At 51.9% G+C, this 19,398-nt stretch overlaps 1 gene segment (V, D, J or C); it reads left to right on the top strand.

Moving 5' to 3' along the window:
• Positions 1 to 6,892: 6,892 nt before the first annotated feature.
• LOC141474948 (T cell receptor alpha variable 4-like) lies at positions 6,893 to 9,992 on the top strand. The segment is given in 3 exon segments: positions 6,893 to 6,944; positions 7,797 to 8,144; positions 9,898 to 9,992. Coding segments are annotated over 3 exon segments (495 nt in total).
• The last annotated feature ends 9,406 nt before the right edge of the window (positions 9,993 to 19,398 follow it).

The raw sequence follows: 19,398 nt of genomic DNA, 5'->3' as shown, positions 1-19,398 counted from the left end.
CGCCGGGGTGGCTGCGGGTGGCGGCAGACCGCCGGTCCAGCGCCCTGTGGCTCGCCCGGCCCCGGCGCGGGGACGCGGCGGTGTATTATTGTGGCGTGGGTCTCCCACGGCGAGAGGAGCTGGGGCTGCGGCCGGGCAGTAACTGCCGCGGGCAGGGCCGGCCGTGTGTGTCGGGGGCGGGGGGACATCCCCGGGCGGGCCCGCCAGGGGGCGCTGCCGCTCCGCCCGCCGGGGCCACCTCGCCCCGCCCGGCCCCGCCCGACCCCGAGCCCCGGGGCGCTTCCCCCGAACCACCGGCATCAGCATCAATAGTGGACCCGGCACCAGCATCACTGGGTCCTTCGTGGTGTCAATGCCGGGGCTCAGCACCTTTTCTCATAGAGGGCTGCTGTGGGCCTGTGCTCCTGAAGGCAGCAAACAGACCCGTCAGACAGCAGACACATGGAGACTGAGACACTCCATGCAAGGCAGGGAGGGGATTACGGTGTTTCCTACAAGACTCTCTTGCTTCCCCACAAAGGGCTCCCACTGTTCTGGGTAACGTGGCATGCTCTGGCCTGTCTGTAAAGGTCTGCCAGCTTTGTCCCAGAAGTGCGTCACAGATGTAGAATGAGCTGCAAGAGCCAGCTCTTACATGGCAAAGGTCCATTCCAACAAACCAGAAATGTTTGTAAGAGCTGCTCCAAGTTCCCTTCACTGTGGCCTACCACCTGCTCCTCAGCCCTGGCAGGGCCAGACCTTCACCTGGGGTGAAGTGGTGACCTTGCCTTGCAGCAGTGGTTGATTTTATTCCTCTGATACCAATGGAGAGAAAGCATTCACCCCAGAACACCTTTGGAGGAACACCCTCTTGCCTAGGAAGCTTCTGGACATGACAAAGCTCTTTCAAACAGAGCAGTATGTTTTCCCAAAGGAAACACAAACACAGTCAAGCAGGGGAACCTCCCCCAGGTGGCACATGGTTCTGCTTGACTTTGTCTTCTCCACCTATCTCCTAGTCGTAGTGGGAATAGCCTCATCATTGTCACAGTGGAGAGTGAGCAGCCCTGGGGGATCCTGAGGTAGTTCTTCCTTGGCAGGCTTTCATTCTTGGTGATCTGCTGTGCCACCACCATTGTCCCCTAGATGCTGGAGACATTCCATCCTTTGCTTTCCTTTTCCCACTTCTTCCTATGCATGACTGAGTTCCTGATCCTCTCAGCCATGTCCTCTGATCATTCTGTCACCATATGCAAGCTGCTCAGTGAAAAAAAAACATTATCATGATCAAGAAATTCTACTTCTTACCAGCACTGAGAGAACGGGCAGTGGGCTTTGCGGTCATCTTGTCCCAGATGGCTCTGCTGCTGCAACGTCCTTTCTGCACCAAGAAGGTTGTTGACCATTTCTACTCTGATGCTGGGCAAGCATGATCATGGCATGTTGGGTTGGGTTGACCTTGGCTGGCTGCTAGGTGCCCACCAAGCTGCTCTATCTCTCCTCCTCCTTAAGAGGACAGGGGAGAGAAAACAAGATGAAAGGCTCATGGGTTGAGATAAGGACAGTTACTGTCACAGGCAATGTAGGCTCAACTTGGGGAAATTGATTTAATGTATTGACAATCAAATCAGAGTAGGATAATGAGAAATAAGAACAAACCTGAAACCACTTTCCCCCCACCCCTCCCTTCTTCCCAGGCTCAACTTCACTCCCGACTTCTCTACTTTGTCCTCCCAAGCATCTCAGGGGGATGAGGAACTGGGAGGTGTATTCAGTTCATAAGGCACCATCTCTGCTGCTCCTTCCTCCTCATGCTCTTCCCCTGTTCCAACACTGGGTCCTTCCCATGGGAGACAGTCCTTCATGAACCTCTCCAACACAGTTTCATAGACTGCAGTTCTTCCCAAACTGCTCCAGCATGGGTCCTTTCCACAGGCTGCAGCCCTTCAGGAACAGACTGCTCCAGTGTGGGTCTCTCCCAGGGCCACAGGTTTCTGCCAGAAAACCTGCTCCAGCATGGGATGTCCATGGGGCCACAGGCCCTGCAAGGAGCCTGCTCCACTGTGGGGTCTCCATGGGGTCACAGCTTCCTTTACGGCACATGTAGCATGGGGTCCTCCATGGGCTGCAGGTGGCACCATTAACCTCCACAGGCTGCAGTGGGACACCTTGCATTGCCATGGTCTTCACCATGAACTACAGGGGAATCTCTGCTCTGGTGCTGGAACACCTCCTCCCACTCCTTCTTCACTGACCTTGGCATCTGCGAGGCTGTTTCTCTCACATATTCTCACTCCTCTCTTCCACATGCTCTTGTGCAACCATTTTAAACATCTTAAATATGTTAACATGGAGGTCCTACCACCATCGCTGACTGGCTCAGCTTTGGCCAGTGGTGGATCTGTCTTGGAGCCAGTTAGAGCTGGCTCTGTTCAACATGGAGGGGCAACTTTTGTTATCTTCTCACAGAAGCCACTCCTGTAACCTCCCTGCTACCAAAACCTTCTCCCATAAAGCAAATATGTTCCACCCCTAACCTCTGTGAGTCACGTGTTTAAGAATTCTCATTAATATATGCATTCATCACATAATCTACAATGTTCACAAACTTCACTTACATCAGCAAAAAGAATTCCTTACACCAAAATCAACACCATGACAACACCCACTAAGGTGGACAACTTACACACAATCCACCCCTCATCCCTTCACAATAATTACAACAGCAGAAATTCCCCACAATTATTCCTCTCTGCTCTCTAGCAATGTTCAGTCCATGTTCCAGGGTTCCCTGGGGCTCAGCTTCAGGGCCAGTGCTCTTTAATGGTTTTATAAATGATCTGGAGGCAGGAATCAAATATTAAGTTTGCTGACAATATTTAACCAGGAAGAGCTGTGGACTCCCTTGAGGTTAAAGATGCCTTGCAGAGAGATCTGGATAGACCAGAGAGCTGGACACTCACCAGCCATGTGAAACGTAACAAGAGCAAGTGCCGGATTCTCCACCTGGGCCAGGGTAATCCTGGTTATTCACACAAACTGGGGGATGAGAGGCTGGAGAGCAGCCCCACAGAAAGAGATCAGGGGGTTTGGGTTGATGGTAACTTGAATATGAGTCAACAGTGTGCCCTGGCAGCCAAAGGGCCAACAGTGTGGTGGGGTACATCAAGCCCAGCATAGCCAGCTGGAAGTGGGACGTGATTGTCCCACTCTACACCAACTTGATCTTTCTATGACCATGTGACCCGCCTTCTCGATGCGGGGAAGGCTGTGGACGTTGTCTGCCTGGACTTTGGTAAGGCCTTTGACACCGTCCCCCACAGCGTTCTCCTGGAGAAGATGGCGAATCATGGCATAGACAAGTGTACTCTTCATTGAGTAAAAAACTGGCTGGATGGCTGTGCCCAGAGAGTTGTAATTAATGGGGTGAAATCCAGTTGGCGGCCGGTCACCAGTGGTGTCCCTCAGGGCTCAGTTTTGGGGCCGGTCTTGTTTAATATCTTTATTGATGATCTGGATAAGGGGATTGAGTGCACCCTCAGTAAGTTTGCAGATGACACCAAGCTAGGTGGGAGTGTTGATCTGCTTGAGGGTCGGAAGGCTCTACAGAGGGACCTGGACAGGTTGGATCAATGGGTGAAGGCCAATGGGATGAGGTTTAATAAGGCCAAATGCCGGGTCCTGCATTTCGGCCACAACAACCCCAGGCAACGCTACAGGCTTGGGGCAGAGTGGCTGGAAAGCTGTCCAGCAGAAAAGGACCTGGGGGTGTTGGTGGACAGGCGGCTGAACATGAGCCAGCAGTGTGCCCAGGTGGCCAAGAAGGCCAACAGCATCCTGGCCTATATCAGGAATAGCGTGGCCAGCAGGAGTAGGGAAGTGATCGTCCCCCTGTACTCGGCACTGGTGAGGCCTCACCTTGAGTATTGTGTTCAGTTCTGGGCCCCTCACTACAGGAAGGACATTGAGCTGCTGGAGCATGTTCAGAGGAGAGCCACCAAGCTGGTGAATTTTCACTGAATTTCACTGAATTTTTTTTAGAGTTGGAAGGGACCATATAGATCATCTAGTCCAACTCCCCTGCTGAAGCAGGATTGCTTAGAGAATGAAGGGGTCTAGAGAGTGAGGGGTCTAGAGAACAAGTCATATGAGGAAAGGCTGAGGGAACCAGGCATGTTTAGTTTGGAGAAGAGGAGGCTGAGGGGAGACCTCATTGCCCTCTACAACTACCTGAAAGGAGGGTGTAGAGAGGTGGGTGTTGGCCTCTTCTCCCAAGGGAATAATGACAGGACCAGAGGAAATGGTCTGAAGTTGGGGCAGGGGAGGTTTAGATTAGATATTAGGAAGAATTACTTTACTGAAAGAGTGGTCAAGCACTGGAACAGCCTGCCCAGGGAGGTGGTGGAGTCGCCATCCCTGGAGGTATTTAAGAAACGTGTAGACATGGCACTTCAGGGCATGCTCTAGTGCCCGAGACTGTTGGTTTGTGTCTGTTTGTGGGTGGGTGTGGTGTGTGGTTGTGGGTGTTTGTTTTGTGTCGTTTTGGTTTTTTTGGTGTTCGGGGTTTTTTTGGTTGGGTTTTTTTTTTTTTTTTTTTTTTTCCTGTGTGGTTGGACTCAATGATCTCAAAGGTCCCTTCCAACCAAGAAGATTCTGTGATTCTGTGATACACTGCACTGGTGTGTCCCCACCTCGAGTACTGTGTGCAGTTTTGGGTGCCTCAAGTTAAGAAGGGCACTGAACTATTGGAGTGTGTCCAAGAGAAGGGTGATCAAGATGGTGAAAGGTCTCGAGGGCAAGACTTCTGAGGAGTGGCTGAGGTCACTTGGTTTGTTCATCTTACAACTTCCTCCAGGGGGACAGTGGAGGAGCAGGTGCTGATCTCCTCTTTCTGGTGACCGGTGATAGGACACGTAGAAATAGTGGGAAGCTGTGTCAGAGAAGTTCAGATTGAACATTAGGAGAAGGTTCTTCACCGAGAGTGAGATCAGACACGGGAACAAGCTCCCCAGGGAAGTGGTCACAGCACAAAGCCTGTCAGAGTTGAAGGAGCGTATGGACATCGCTCTTAGTTGTATGGTAGTCCTGCAGGGAGCAGGGAGTTGGACACAACAAATGGGTCCCTTCCAACTTGAGATATTCTAAGATTCTGTGGCACGTCAATACACATAAAAACACATGTGCATGCACAGCTGGTGACACAGGAAACCCTGCACGCGCACGCACACACATTCACCTGAGATTTGTCATCACATAAGTGTTCACACGTGCTTACACACACTTGCACATAGATATATATGCAAGCTCCTGTGCAAACACAGACACACGTGCCCATCGGCACATACCTATGCCCCCAGACACACACACACACTCACTTTCTCACCTGCAAAAACGTGCACGGACACAAACACGTGCACAAACACAAAGAGAAATGATCTTGTTCACACACAGGCTTTTGTTTGTTAGAAACACAGACACGAGTCCAGTCACCTCCACACTCCAGGGCCAAGGAATCCAGGAATGTCCCTCCTGGGCCAGGCACCTTCCTTCCCATTCACAAAATCACAGAATCACTGAACTGTAGGGCTTGGACGAGACCTTCGGGGATCATCTAGTCCAACCCCCCGCCAAAGCAGGGTCACCCAGAGAAGACTGGACAGGAACACATCCAGGTGAGTTTTGAATATCTCCAGAGAAGGACACTCCACACCCTCTCTGGGCAGCCTGTTCCAGGGCTCTGGAACCCTCACAGTAATGCTTTTCTTCATGTTGAGATGGAATTTTCTGTGCTTCAGCTTGTGTTTGTTGCCCCTTGTCCTGTCACTGGGCACCACTGAGAAGAGTTTGACTCTTGACACCTGCCCTATAGATATTCGTACACATTGATAAGGTCCCCTCTCAGTATTCTCTTCTCCAGGCTGCACAGACCCAAGTCTCTCAGCTTTTCCTCATAAGAGAGGTGTTCTTGAACTGAGGGGCCCAGAACTGGCCCTCTATCCCTGCCCTTCTGGCCCTGCAGGGCTCCAGCAGCCAGACAGGAACTTTCACGCTGGTTGAGCACAGGATGAGTTAGGGCTCTGTGGGAACTCTTACAGTCTCTTCATGGCATTTCTGGGCATTTATACTGTCCCTGAGGGCAGGGTTGCTTCTCAGATCCATCCCTCCCATGTCCCAGGTCCCTGAGGCACTCGTTATTTCAGGGAGCTGATTTGTCACACTGCCTTCTTAGCTTCCACCTTCTGTCTGTCCTACACCTGTGCTCCATGATGTAGAGTGCATCTCGGTAAGTTCAAAGCAGGTGGAAAATGTCATGCCAGGTCCATGCTTTCTCTGTGGAAGTACTTTTGGTGTGCATGATATCGCAGTATTACTGGTGCCACAGGGAACCTCCAGCTGTGGGCAATCGCACAAGAAGGCTGTGCCATCAGAAGCAGCAATGCTCTCAGTGGCAGGCCAGGAGAGGGCAACACCAGGGTGCTGAGCCCAGCGAGGTCTCCTCCCTCTCGTGCCCCATCCCATTCTTATGACCACATAACTTAAAGGACATTTTGGGTCTCCCCAGATGCCAGTGAAGGAGGGACATGAGGAAATAGATTATGGGGGCAAAGGGAGGACATGGTGTTTCAGACCTCTTCTCCTCGGTGCCATCCCTGTGCCGTCCCTCCCACTCTGGACGGGTGGGCTGCAGTGGGTCGCTACCCCGAGGAGAGGCCCGCTGCCGCCGCCCTCGCCTCCCCTCCGTGCCCCGTGACGGCCCGGGCGAGCCCCCGGGCGGCGCCGGCGCAGGGCTGAGCCCCGGGGCGGAGCTGGCGGCGGCGGAGAGGAGAGGAGGCGGCGGAGAGGAGGCGCGGCGGCCGGAGCAGAGAGCCGGGGCTGGCGGGGGACAGCGAGGCGCGGGCGGCGGAGCGGCGGGATGCGGCGGTGCCGGGGCGCAGGGCTGGCGGGGCTGGCCGCGCTGCTCCTGGGTGCGTGGGGCTGGCGGCGGCGGATGGGGGCCGGGGCTGTGCCCGGGCTGTTCCCCGGGGAGCCCAGCGCCGACTCTTCCCTCTCCTTCCTCAAGGGGTCTTTCCCCCTCCTGCCTCTCTGCCATCTTTTTTGCCCCTTTCTAAACCCTCCGAGTCTCCTCTTGCTGTTTTCCCCATTTCTTCACCACCTCTGTCGGTATGAGCCTGCTTGCATGTACAGCTGATTTTTCATGCAACCTCTCCTTCCTCTCTGCATTCCACAGTTCTTATTGTCCTGAATACAGTCCTCTGTCCTTCACTGTAACAACTCCTCTCTCTGTCTACTCTTCCTCTCTTCACTCACCCATCTTCTGACCCATCTCTCCATGCATCTACCATCCTTCAACTCTCTTCCTACTCTTGGAGAACCCTCTCTCTTCTTGCCCTCTGCCTCTCTCTTAACTGTAGGCGTAAGTTTGCTTTTCTGCATTGTGCCATTATTCCACACATCCACTCATACCCCTCTGTGTTCTCCATTTAATATTCTTCTGAGTTCAGCATTCCAGCCTTCCCTGTAACACACTCAACTTTCCTTTCCCTTCTGCCTCTAATCATTCATCCATCAATCCATGCACCTGACTCTCATTCTATCTCTCCATGCAACATTTTAAATTCCTCCCCCAGACTGCGCCCTCTCCTCTACACAGCCACACCAGGATGACTCTACTTCCCTGATGATAAGCACCTTGTCCCCATTTCTTCTGGTCTAGCACTGTCTCCCTGTCATGCTTTCTAATGATTTCTTCGGAATAGAGCCATCACAGCTGGGTGATCTCAGTTGATTTTTGGCATTTCTTTCTCCCTTCTCTCCAGTGGCTGTGGGCAGAGCCCAGGTGCAGCAGGAGGCGTTTGCAGAGACCACCGAGGGCACCGCCATCAGCATCAACTGCTCCCACCCCAACATACAGACCGGGGACATGATCTACTGGTACCGTCAGCTCCCGGGCCGAGGCCCCGCATTCCTCGTGAGCGCTCACAAAGACTCCAAGGAGCTACCGGACCCGCCGGGGTGGCTGCGGGTGGCGGCAGACCGCCGGTCCAGCGCCCTGTGGCTCGCCCGGCCCCGGCGCGGGGACGCGGCGGTGTATTACTGCGCCCTGGGAGACACGGGGAGAGGAGCCGGGGCTGCGGCCGGGCAGGAACCGCCGCGGGCGGGGCCGGGCGTGTGTGTCGGGGGCGGGGGGACATCCCCGGGCGGGCCCGCCAGGGGGCGCTGCCGCTCCGCCCGCCGGGGCCGCCTCGCCCCGCGCCCCGGGGCACTTCTCCCGAACCAGTGGCTCCGGCTCTGGCACCGGGCCCCTCGAGGGATGTGGAGCTCAGGGGCATCTTCAGGTGCTCCCCACGGGGGGTCCGTGGTGACACCAGGATCTTTTTTGACAGGAGTCAGCACCTTTGGAATTGATGCCCAGGAGACAGGGGAAACGCTTGCACTGAACAGACTGAGCGCAGCCTCAAGGGATGCCAGGTTCCTACTGGATGAGTGAGTCAGAGAGAGATTTGCTGAGTTGCCCTGAGGGGCTGGAGGACTGAGGTGAGTGAGAGCTGGCAGGAGGCCTCTGAGAAGAGACTGTAGTTCTGCAGCCAGTCCCCGGGGAACCATGTGTGGTTCAAGCAGCTAACAGAGGTGGTCAAAGCCCATGGGCAGTGGCTTCCGAGGCACAGAGTGAAAGATCAGCCCTGCTCCCTGTTCCATCTGGACTTGATAAGTGTGTCTCCAGGGAAGTACTGGCAGGTGGACAAACATGGCAGAGCAACCAGCATGGCCAGGCCAACTCATGCATCAGACACATGGTCACATGTGATTGGCACCTCTCATCCCGCTGTCCATCTGTCTTCCCTGGCTTGTTCCAGGACTAGCTGCTGTGGTCCTTCTCTTTGCTCGTATCTGCTCGCTCCCCTAAACATCCCATGTCTCGCACAATCCAGAAAAATTTTATACTTCATTCCACAAGGGGTTTGGTCCCTTTTTAGAAAGAGATACCCTTGAGTTTATAAGATGACCCTCTCTTCGCACTCTTCTGGAAGGCGTCCTCCCCAGGCAAAGGGGTGACCAGGATACCTGCAGGGATGGGGAGTAGATGTCAGTGATGAAGAGGCCTGTGCTGGATGTCCTCCAGCCAGGGAGAGATGGTGTGTCTGAGTCGGGGTGGGATGTTTACAGCAGGTGCTGTTTCCAGAGAAGTCTCCCTTCAGGGATTTCAGTGGGCCCAGCATTTTCCTGCGCCACTTCCATAGGTCCCCTTCCACAATAGAAAGATGGTCTCCAACACCTCTGTGCGTAAAAAGAAGAATTTAGAAAGTTTCTGGACACTTTGCGCTGACTTTAAATTTCTTGAGAAGACAAAAATAAAACTCAGAGACTCGAGTCCACTTGGGACAATAGTGAATTTTCTCTTCTCTTCTCTTCTCTTCTCTTCTCTTCTCTTCTCTTCTCTTCTCTTCTCTTCTCTTCTCTTCTCTTCTCTTCTCTTCTCTTCTCTTCCTAGTTGTATTTGAGCAGCCCCAGCCTCTCTTCTTGCCGCCTCTCTCTGCTGCTTCCCTCTCCCCTCTGCACAGGAATTGGGCAAGTCTTCAAAGTCATCTTCTGCCACTCTGGCTCCCAGCAAAACTCCAAGCAGACCTTAAGGAATGTCCATCCCCAAAAGGAGGCTTCAAGCCTCCCACTGGCTTGCTGCAATCCCCAGGCTGCTCACTCGAGGACACCACTGATCAGGCTCCCCAGCCACAGGACATGCTCAAGAGGACTTTTCAAGGGAGAGACAAAGCCAGGCAGGCCTCTGGCTCTGGAGGAGCCCATAGCACTGTGTACCACACTCTGCTTCCCCTGAGGACAGTGAAGAATCCCCTTTGGGCTCCAGTCTGGTCACCCGAGACTAACACCTTGCTCACTGAGTGCTTGTGACTCTCCACACAGGGAAGGACAACACAGAGAAGGAGGCTGGGATGCAGCAGAACTTTCATACCACAAAGGACAAAAGTGAAGTCACTCTGAGTGGAGTGTCACTGTGAAGAGAGCACGAGGAACGGTGGAGCTTTGGTGCCCTTTGGCTGTAGCAGAGCTCCTTTAGGGCGTCTCTCAGCTTGCCCTGAGGAGGGAGAGGTGCAGCAGGTGCCCCCGAGGCTGGCCTGGGCAGACCAAAGGAGATCAGAAGCCAACATGAGAGGAGAGGGAAAGGAGAGAGCAGAAGGAGGGAAAGGCAGACATGAGCCATGCTTTCAGACTTCCTCTGTAGAGAGAATGGGAGATGCTCAATGTCTCCAACAGAGAGTGGCCAGGAGCTCCATCCTGCCTTCACTCACATGTCAGCACACATTAAAACTTATGTACATGCACACCCAGTTACACAGGAATCCCTCCACACGCACACACACTCACCCGCATACTTGTCATCACATAAGTGTTCACACGCACTTATTCACACTTCCACACTCACATGTGCATGTACATATATATGCAACCTCTTGTAAAAACACAGACACACACGTACCTGTCTGCACACACATGTGCCCACAGAAATAAATTAACACACAATGACAAGACACACACTCACTTGCTTACCTGCAAAAATGTGCGTGGATGCAAACACGAGCACAGACACACACAGAAGTGCCCTTCTTCACACACACAAACAGGCAGACACTCACTCTCACATGTGCATTTGCAAATGCCTACACAAATGCAAACACGGAGGCACAAATGCGCCCTCAGGCACAGACAGAGGCAGATGCACAGGAGGAAGCCCAGCCTCTCCCCACACTCTGAGAACCAGGACTCCACCGGCAGCTCTCTGCCCCTGTGCCCTGGCAACTTCAGGCAAGTCCATGTGTGAGAGACAAAGTCAAAGCTGGAGACCATCCCAAATGCTGTGGCTCCAGGGGTTCTCACTTTACAAGTCAAAATAATCCCAGAGTCTGACAAGAACCAGCCCATCCCTGGTGATCTCTGTAGGGTAGTTGTGGAAGTCTGGGACCAATTCCAGCTTCAGTGCAGGGAGAGGTGACGTCCTGACATGCTCATGTGGCAGCAAAGGGTTGTGTGTGTGTGGTGAGACCTGTGCCCTGCCAATGCTGGGGGTGGGATACTGGAGAGGAAGGTGGCTGGATGAAGCTGCCTTCAGATAAATACCCTCTCTTCAAAAGACAAACTAGTATTAATTGGCAGGTGTCATCAGGAGTAGATTTGAGCTGCCTGAGCCAAGCCCTGACATCTGCCAGTTAACCTGGCTTATTCAAGATAACAAAGCTGCTCTGCTGAGGTGATCATCTCATCTGCTTTAAGATGACCAGGCCCTCACCTGGCCTAGAAGGCTCCCACTCATGTGCCCCCAGCTGTGACCTGCCTCCCTTGGAAGGAGTCCAGCTCCCAGCTGTGCTCTGCAGGTGCAGCATCAGGAAGCAAAGTGCCAGCCGGATGGCTTGGTTAGAAATCTTCTCCAAAAGCAGCTGCAGCATTGCTTAGGCTAAATCAGATGCTTCTCTTGTTGGCCACCAAGGACTTGGAATGGGTGACCTGCACAAGTCCAGTCCAACCTAAATTATGCTGTGGAAAGAGTAAAGATAGTTGGGTTGGTTGGTTTGTTAAATGCTAAAAATAAGGAAAGGACAAATGCAGATCCTACCTGTGCTGAGGCAACTGAAAATGGAAGGGCTATAGCCCAGTGGGAGGAGTGTTTGTTTGGGTCTGAGTGTGTTTTTTCCCCAATGAGTTTTTCAGAAGCTGATTTATGAGATGGGATGGGAAGCGTGGCAGTAAACATGATTTATTGGTTCCTGAGATAGCTTCTTTAGAACAGAGGAAGACATTCCCTGGTGCCTGAGGTGGTGAGAAGGAAAATTGGTGTCTGCAGGGTATTGGGGTGTTGACCATTGTGTTTGTGGGAGCTGCAGCCTTGGCTGTGCTGACAGGAGCTTGGGACTAGACACTGCATAGGAGCCAGGAGAGGCCAACTCAGCCAAGGGCTTGAGGATGGAGAGAGGGAAGACAGACATCAGGGAAGGAGAGACTCCCAAGGTGTTGCACAGGGGCATTTGTCAGAGAGGTGGGTCCTCAGGTGCAGGCCTGTCCCCCTTGAAGCACTTACCTTGGAAAGGCAGAAGGTGTTGGCTGCAGGAACAACATGAGGAGAGAAGATGGCAGCACAGGCATTTGAGATGTGCCAAGAACAAGCAATTTCTCCTCCCCATTTCATTCTTTGCTCCCCCTGCAGAGTCATTTCCAGCAGCTCTGCTCTCTTGGGACTCTTGGTGGGGACGTGTGGGTTTTCTGAGTCTCTCTCACAGACGCAGGAGGATCGGTCTCAGCATGCACCTCGGGTATCTCGTCCTCGCTGCCCTCCTGAGGCAACCACTGGGTAAGCATTGGTTTTGACTGGTGGCAGGATTCCTCTTCTTCCCAGGAGACCCTCACCCCCTCATCAGATCTCTGCAGGAGCTGCTCTTGAATTATGGGCAAGAGTTAGGAACATCAGATCAGAAATGTGGTTTTACCTGCTTTCTCAAGATACTGCTGCTGATGGAAAAGATGAGACCAAGAAGAAACAGCTCCTCTCCTGACCATCACAGACCCCTTGCCTTCCTTTTCTCTTGCCAACCATCCACCTCTCGCTGCCTCTCTCTTCTGATCTGTCTGGGCCCATCTTTTCACAGACGTGTCATTGCAGAAGCTCTTTTCTATCTTGGCAGTACGCATGTTCTGATGCACAGGGGTTTTGCAAGTCGATGCAGGGACATGAGAGCTCTCTCATCCCACTCACACTCTTAGGGTGTCCCAGTCTCTCTCCTGGCGGGCACATGTCATGCACCTTGCCTGGACCATCCATTCCTCTTGCAAGTCTGCAGTGCCTGGGCTTCCTTTTCCCTCTCTTCCTTGACCTTGGAGCCTCCTGAGAGGACAGGGAATGGGCAGCATGATGAAACTTCTCACTGGAGTTCCCTTCATCTCTCACCTCTTTGGAGGTGTCCTGGGGCCACCACAGGCTGTTCCCTGGTGACTCCAGGCAGCAGGAGAGTGGTGACCAAAGACCTGAGTGAAAGCAGAGCTCTCCTCTGGGGGTATCCCTGTGGGAGGTAATTGGCATTATTGTGCTGTGGGATCCAAGCTGAGCTGAGGTCTCAGGCCTCCTGCCCAAAGATGCTCACTGCCTCTCTGTTCCCATCCATGGGGCTCTTGCTGCAGAGCACAGGGAGCCCTCTCTGCTGACATTTTGCCTCTGCCCTTGTTTTGCATCTCGGAGCCTTTCCCTGCACAGTCACTGTTCCTTGATTTCTTCCAGGCACCATGGGACAGGTCACTGTCACCCAGCAAGAAGGAGAAGTCACAGTGAAGCAGAGAGGCACCTTCCAGACAACCTGCACGTACAAGTCCTTAAACTTTGATGGCTTGTTCTGGTACCAGCAGAGAAAAGGCCAAGGTCCCCAGCTGGTCTCCTCACAGGCATCAGGTGGCCGCAAGCGCAGTGGCCGTTTCATCACTGAGCTGAACACCACGGGGAAATACAGCCTCCTGCAGCTGGAGGAAGTCGAGGTCTCTGACGGTGCCCTGTACCTCTGTGCTGTGCGTGACACCCCAGTGCAGGGAGCTTCCTTGGCTGTGCAAGAACCCAGGGGAGGGAGGGGATGTGTCTGTGCAAGGCTGAGGGTGGGGGAAGGGGCCCTCAGGTGTCCCCTGGCAGTGCTCCTTCCCTTCTACACCAAGGGATTTGCAGGACATTGTCCTCATCCAGGAGAGGACAATGTCAGTGGCCTGAGAAGTGAGAGAAGGTGGTGAAAGAGTCTCATGTCAGTGGGACACCCTGTCTGGTGGGAGCTGGGGTTGTGTGAGACATGAGTGCCCTCAGGTGTCGACTGGCCAGGTTGGTTTCAACATCAACCTTTAAGTCTTCTTAGCCTTGCACATCTGTGTAACCGCTGGGCTATGCAGGGAACTCTTTTTGGGTAGAGGGTGAAGAGGAGACCCGCCCTTACTATCCTTGCTCTTGGGTGCCAAGCTTCCTCATTTTAAGGACAAGTGGGAGGATGAGGAGGAGAAGTTTGGGAGGTGTTTTAAAGGCTTTCTCATCACTTCTGCATCCTTTGGGGCCATCTTCTGACTGAGCTTCTTTCCCAAGCACAGGGCTATCCAGAGCAGGAGGAATTCCCTTCTGCACAAGATTTTGAGCTGCTGACCCCTCAGAGCCTCCAGCAGCACCAGGCTTCTCTCTGAGGGAAAGCAGTGGTCAATCTCCCTGTTGTAGAACATGCTCTGAGGCCAAGGGATCATATGTGAGCAGAGATGCTGGAATACAGGGCCTGATACCCACTGGCTGTGCAGGAGCTCAGTAACGTCTTCCTCAGCTCCAAGAGACAGTGGCTGGAAGAGATCCATTGCCCTGTGTCCCACCCTCCCCTTCCTCTTCTGCTTGTGCCCTCACCTTATCCCCCACCACCCATGGCAATGTCTTTCTTCCTTGGTAATACGAGACAGTGTGCACCAAGAAAAGGATTACATGGAGGCAGAGGTGAGGATGCAGAAAACTTTAATGAGACTGAAGTGGGAAACAAGTTCACTTGTAGAGGAGGCGGCCAGAGAGAGGACCAGCAGCTGCCAGAAGTCTGTACCCAATGGCACCAGTTGAGATCCCATAGGCCTATCCCACAGAGGGATAAGTGAGCGAGATGGAGACGGACCCTTTGTCAGGAATTGTAGTGACGGGACAAGGGGTAACGATTTTAAATTGGAAGAGGGGAGATTTAGATTGGATACCAGAAAGAAATTCTTTACTGTGAGGGTGGTGAGGCATTGGAGCAAGGTACCCAGGGAAGTTGTGGATGGCCTATCCCTGGAAGTGTTTAAAGCCTGACTGGATGGGGCTTTGAGCAACCTGGTCTAGTGGGAGGTGTCCCTGCCCATGGCAGGGGGCTTGGAACTTGATGATTTTGAAGGTCCCTTCCAACCATTCCGTGACTCTATGATTCTATGATTATCAGGAGAAGATTTTTGACTTCCAAAAAACCTGACTGTTACCATTGTCTACAAGATGTACAAATTTTGAGGGAGGCCTCCAATTTGCTTAAGTATTCCCTGAACTTGTCCTCTTCCAACAATATATCTCCTTGTTCCTGGTCTCAAGGACATAGGATTCCTCAATATTGATCTTGCTTGTAAAGACTGAGGCCAAGAAGGTGTTCAGCCCCTCAGCCTTTCCATGTCCTGTGTTGCCAGCCTGCGCGGCATCAGAGAAGGCCCATTCCTTCATCAGTGGGACCACATATCCCCAGCCTTCCTTTTGTCACCTCTGTCCTTAGAGAAGCCCTTCTTGATGCCTTTGACACACGTTTTCAGAGTCACTTCTAGCTGGGCTTTTCAGAGTCACTTCTAGCTGGGCTTTGGCTTTCCTAACCACATGCCCGCATGCTTGGACAATGTCCCTGAATTGCTGCCAGGTTATCTGTGCTTGCTTTGTTCTTGTGTTTTGATTTGGCCAGGATCTCCTTGTTCGTCCAGGCACCCCTCCTGTGATGCTTTCCTGACTTTCTGCTCATTGGGATGGACTGCTTTTGAACTTGCAGGAGGTGGTCCTTTAATATTAACCAGATGTCTTGGGCCTCTGTTGCCTCCAGGCCTTTCTCCCACAGAAATTTTCCAAGCAGATCTTTAAAGACACCAGAGCCTGCTGTCCTACAGGCCCAAGTTGCTATTTACCCTTCTCCCTCCCCTTGGAATACACCATTTCATTGTCACGGGAGCCAAGGCTGCCTTTGACCTTCACATCCGCAACAAGCCCTCCCTTCTTGGTATGTCTGAGGTCGAGCAGAACATTTGTCCTTGTTGGATCCTCTATCACTTGGGTGATGAAGTTGTCATCCACGCACTCCAGGAGCCTCCTGGCTTGCTCATGTCCTGCTGTGCTGTCCCTCCAGAAGATATTCACATGGTCGAAGTTCCCAATGAGAACCAGGGACTGTGAATGTGAGACTGCTCCTATCTGCCTGTGGAGAGTTCATCTGCTGGTTCTTTGTTGTCAGGCAGCCTATAGGGGACACCCACTGCAATGTGCTCTTTATCTCTCTTCTCTTTAAGGCTTACCCACAAGCTCTCGGTTGGCACATCACCCAACCCCAGGATTGTCCCCTGCAAATCTGCTTTCAGGAGTCTACAAGTGGTATGCGGTTTTTAAGAACCTCCTTTCAAAAGCACAGGAGCAGGCAATTCCATTGTGTCTCAAGTTAAGCAAGCGGGGCAGAAGACCCCATGAAAAACTGAACTTGTACAATCTGTGGAAGGGAGGTCAGGGTTCGCAGGGAAGGTACAGAGCTGTGGTTCACATATGCAGAGAGAAGGCAGGAAAGGCCAAAGCTCAATTAGAGTTGAAAGTGGCCCATTGTGTGTCAGACAACAAGAAAGGCTTTTTTAGGTACATTGATAGCAAGAGGAGGTGTCAAGAAAACATTGGGCCAATACTTGTTGAAGGTGGTCACCTGAGTAATAGAGATGAAGGAAAACTTGAGGCATCCAATACATTTTTTGCCTCCATTTTTAATAATACTGATAGACCTTGGGCTGCCCAGTGCACTGAGTTGGAGAGCCCCGAGTGCAGGAACAGTGACTTCCCATTTGTAAGGGACCAGTTGTATCATCTGGTTGTTCATATATCCACGAGGACAGATGGGATTCATGCCAAAGAACTGAAGGAACTGGCAGATGTTACAGCAGGAACCTTCTAAATGATCTACCAAAGGTCTTAGGAATCTGGGGAGGTCCCTGATGACTGGAAGCCAGACAATGTTAGGCCAACTTACAAGAAGGGCATGAAGCAGGACCCAGGAAACTACAGACCTGTCAGTCTGACCTCAGTCCATGGGAAAAATTATGGAGAAGGTCATAGTGGGTGCTATTGAATGGTGTTTAACAAACAATGCAATCATCAGGCACAGTCAACATGGGTTCACAAAGGGAAAGTCCTGTCGAATTAATTTGATCTTTCTATGATAAGGTCAAACACCCAGTGCATGAAGGGAAGGTGCTGCATGGAATTGTTCTGGATTTTAGTAAAGCTTTTGATAGTGTCCCTCACAACATCTTTCTGGAGAAGTTGTGCAGCTGTGGGATGAGCAGGTATATGGTGTGCTGGGTGAAGAACTGGGTGAATGGCAGGGCTCAAAGTGTTGTAGTGAATGAGGCTACATCAAAGTAAAGACTAGTAAGCCCGGTGTTCCTCTGGACTCAATTCTAGGGCCAGTTCTGTTCAATGATTTTGTCAGTGATGTGGATGCAAGAGTTGAATGTACCAGGAGACATTTTGCTGCTGATAGAAAACTAGGAGGTACCATTGACTCTCTGGAGGAACAGGAGGCCTTGCAGAGGGATCTAGATAAACTGAAGCATTGGGCAATCATTAATGCCATGAAATTAAACAAGTCCAAATGACAGATTCTGCATGTGGGATGGAGTAACACCAGACCCAAGTCTAAATTGGGAGAGGAGTGGCTGGAGCAGCCGTGCAGAAAGGGATCTGGGGGTGCTGGTTGACAGCAGGCTCAACAGGAGTCAGGCGTGTGCGCTGGCAGCCAGAGGGCAAAGCACATCCTGGAGGGCATTAACACAGTCCAACCAGCTGGTGAGGAGATCATCCCACTGTATTTAGTGTTGGTGTGGCCTCCCCTTGAGTTCTGTGTGTAGTTCTGGGCTCCACAAATTCAGAAGGAAGTGAAGGTCCTTGACTGCGTCCAGAGGAGGGCAACAAAGCCTGGGAAAGGGTTGGAAGGAATGTCCTGTGAGGAGTGGCCAAGGACTTTGGGCTTGCCTGGTTTGGAGAAAAGGAGTCTGAAGTGTGACCTCATGGCTTTCTACAGCTTCCTGAAGAGGGGAAGTGGAGAAGCAGGTGCTGATCTCTTCTCCCTGGGATCCAGTGATAGGACACATGGGAATGATTCAAATCTGCATCAGGGGAGGTACAACCATATCATTAGGAAACATTTCTTTACAGAAAATGTCGTCAAAACCTCTTTGGTCAATGGTGGTCGATGCCCCATGCCTGTCAGTGTTTAAGAGGCATTTGGACAATACCCTCAATAACATGCTCTAACTTTTTTTACTTGCAACTGCTTGCCATCTGCCAAATGCCTACCACTTGCTGTCTGTGTTGCGTAAGAATATTCTGTGGTGTTACAGATTGTGGCAACTGCTGTATCAGGAATTGCTCTGGAAAGATCCTTTTATCCAATTTTAAATTTTTGCTCTTCTGCTCATTACAAAGCTTTGGTGAAACAGGGAGGGACTGTGTGGAAAAAAAGAGCATCTGGTGCCTGCAAATTAGCAACTACGGGTGCTGTAATTACCCAGGGGAGACATGAGAACTGATACTGTCCTCTCTTAGGATGCTGAAATGAGGGACATTCTCCTGACACCAGGTCTGGTGGCCTAGGAGAAAGCTTAGGTGTATACAGACAGTCTTCAAAAGTACTTCTCTCACAAGTAATAGAGTTATCAGAAGAGGGGGAAAATAACTCCTGCTTTTCCAGAAGAAAACAAGACGGAGGTGGGAAAAGCCCCTGGAGACTCCTGAGGACTCCAACCCTGTTGGTCAGGAAATGCCAGATATTATGCATCCACAGTATCCACGGAGTGCACGTGCTCCTTGGTGAACTAGGGCAGCACAAACATATTTCTTCTTGGGAAAATCAGGGGAGTTTTGTGTACAAAAGGGATGGCAATAAGCGGTCTCACCCGCTTGATTTTGTCCAGTGTGTCCTTCAGACTTGTGGCCCATCTGAGAAGACCTAAAGGCTGGAATGTTTTTACAAAAGCCATGGCTGCAGTGAATGTCCCGTCTTCTGTCATGGGTCATACACAATCCTAGAGGTTTCTGGTAACAACCAAAATTGGCTGATGCTGGCTGAGAAGTCACACACACCACATAACAGGAGGAAGAAACCTCAAACCCAGTGGCACACCCTGTAAATTTTGCTGTTGAAAAAAAAATATTCATGAAGCCAGGGAATCATAGAATGGTTTTACTTGGAAAGGTCATCTAGTCCATTTCGCCTTGCCATGGAGGTTTTATATTCATACAATCTTTACACTTTGTTGTTTGTTGTGTCCATTCAAAAACAGTGTGCACTTGCAGCCCAGAAGGCCAATCACATCCTGGGCCGCATCAAAAGATGCGTTGCTAGCAGATCCAGAGAGGTGATTCTGCAACTTTGCTCTGGTGAGACCTCACCTGGAGTCCTGTGTACGAGTCTGGAGCCCTCAATATAGGAAGGACATGGACTTGATGGAGCGGGTCCAGAGGAGGGCCAAAAAAATGATCAGGGGGTTGGAGCACCTCTGCTACAAGGACAGGCTGAAGGAGCTGGGGTTGTTCAGCCTGGAGAAGAGGAGGCTCTGGGGAGACCTAATAGCAGCCTTCCAGTACCTGAAGGGGGCCTACAGGAA

This window comes from Numenius arquata, chromosome 23 (genome assembly GCF_964106895.1).
Source record: "Numenius arquata chromosome 23, bNumArq3.hap1.1, whole genome shotgun sequence".
Taxonomy (NCBI): domain Eukaryota; kingdom Metazoa; phylum Chordata; class Aves; order Charadriiformes; family Scolopacidae; genus Numenius; species Numenius arquata.
This window is presented reverse-complemented; position numbering and strand designations above follow the sequence as displayed.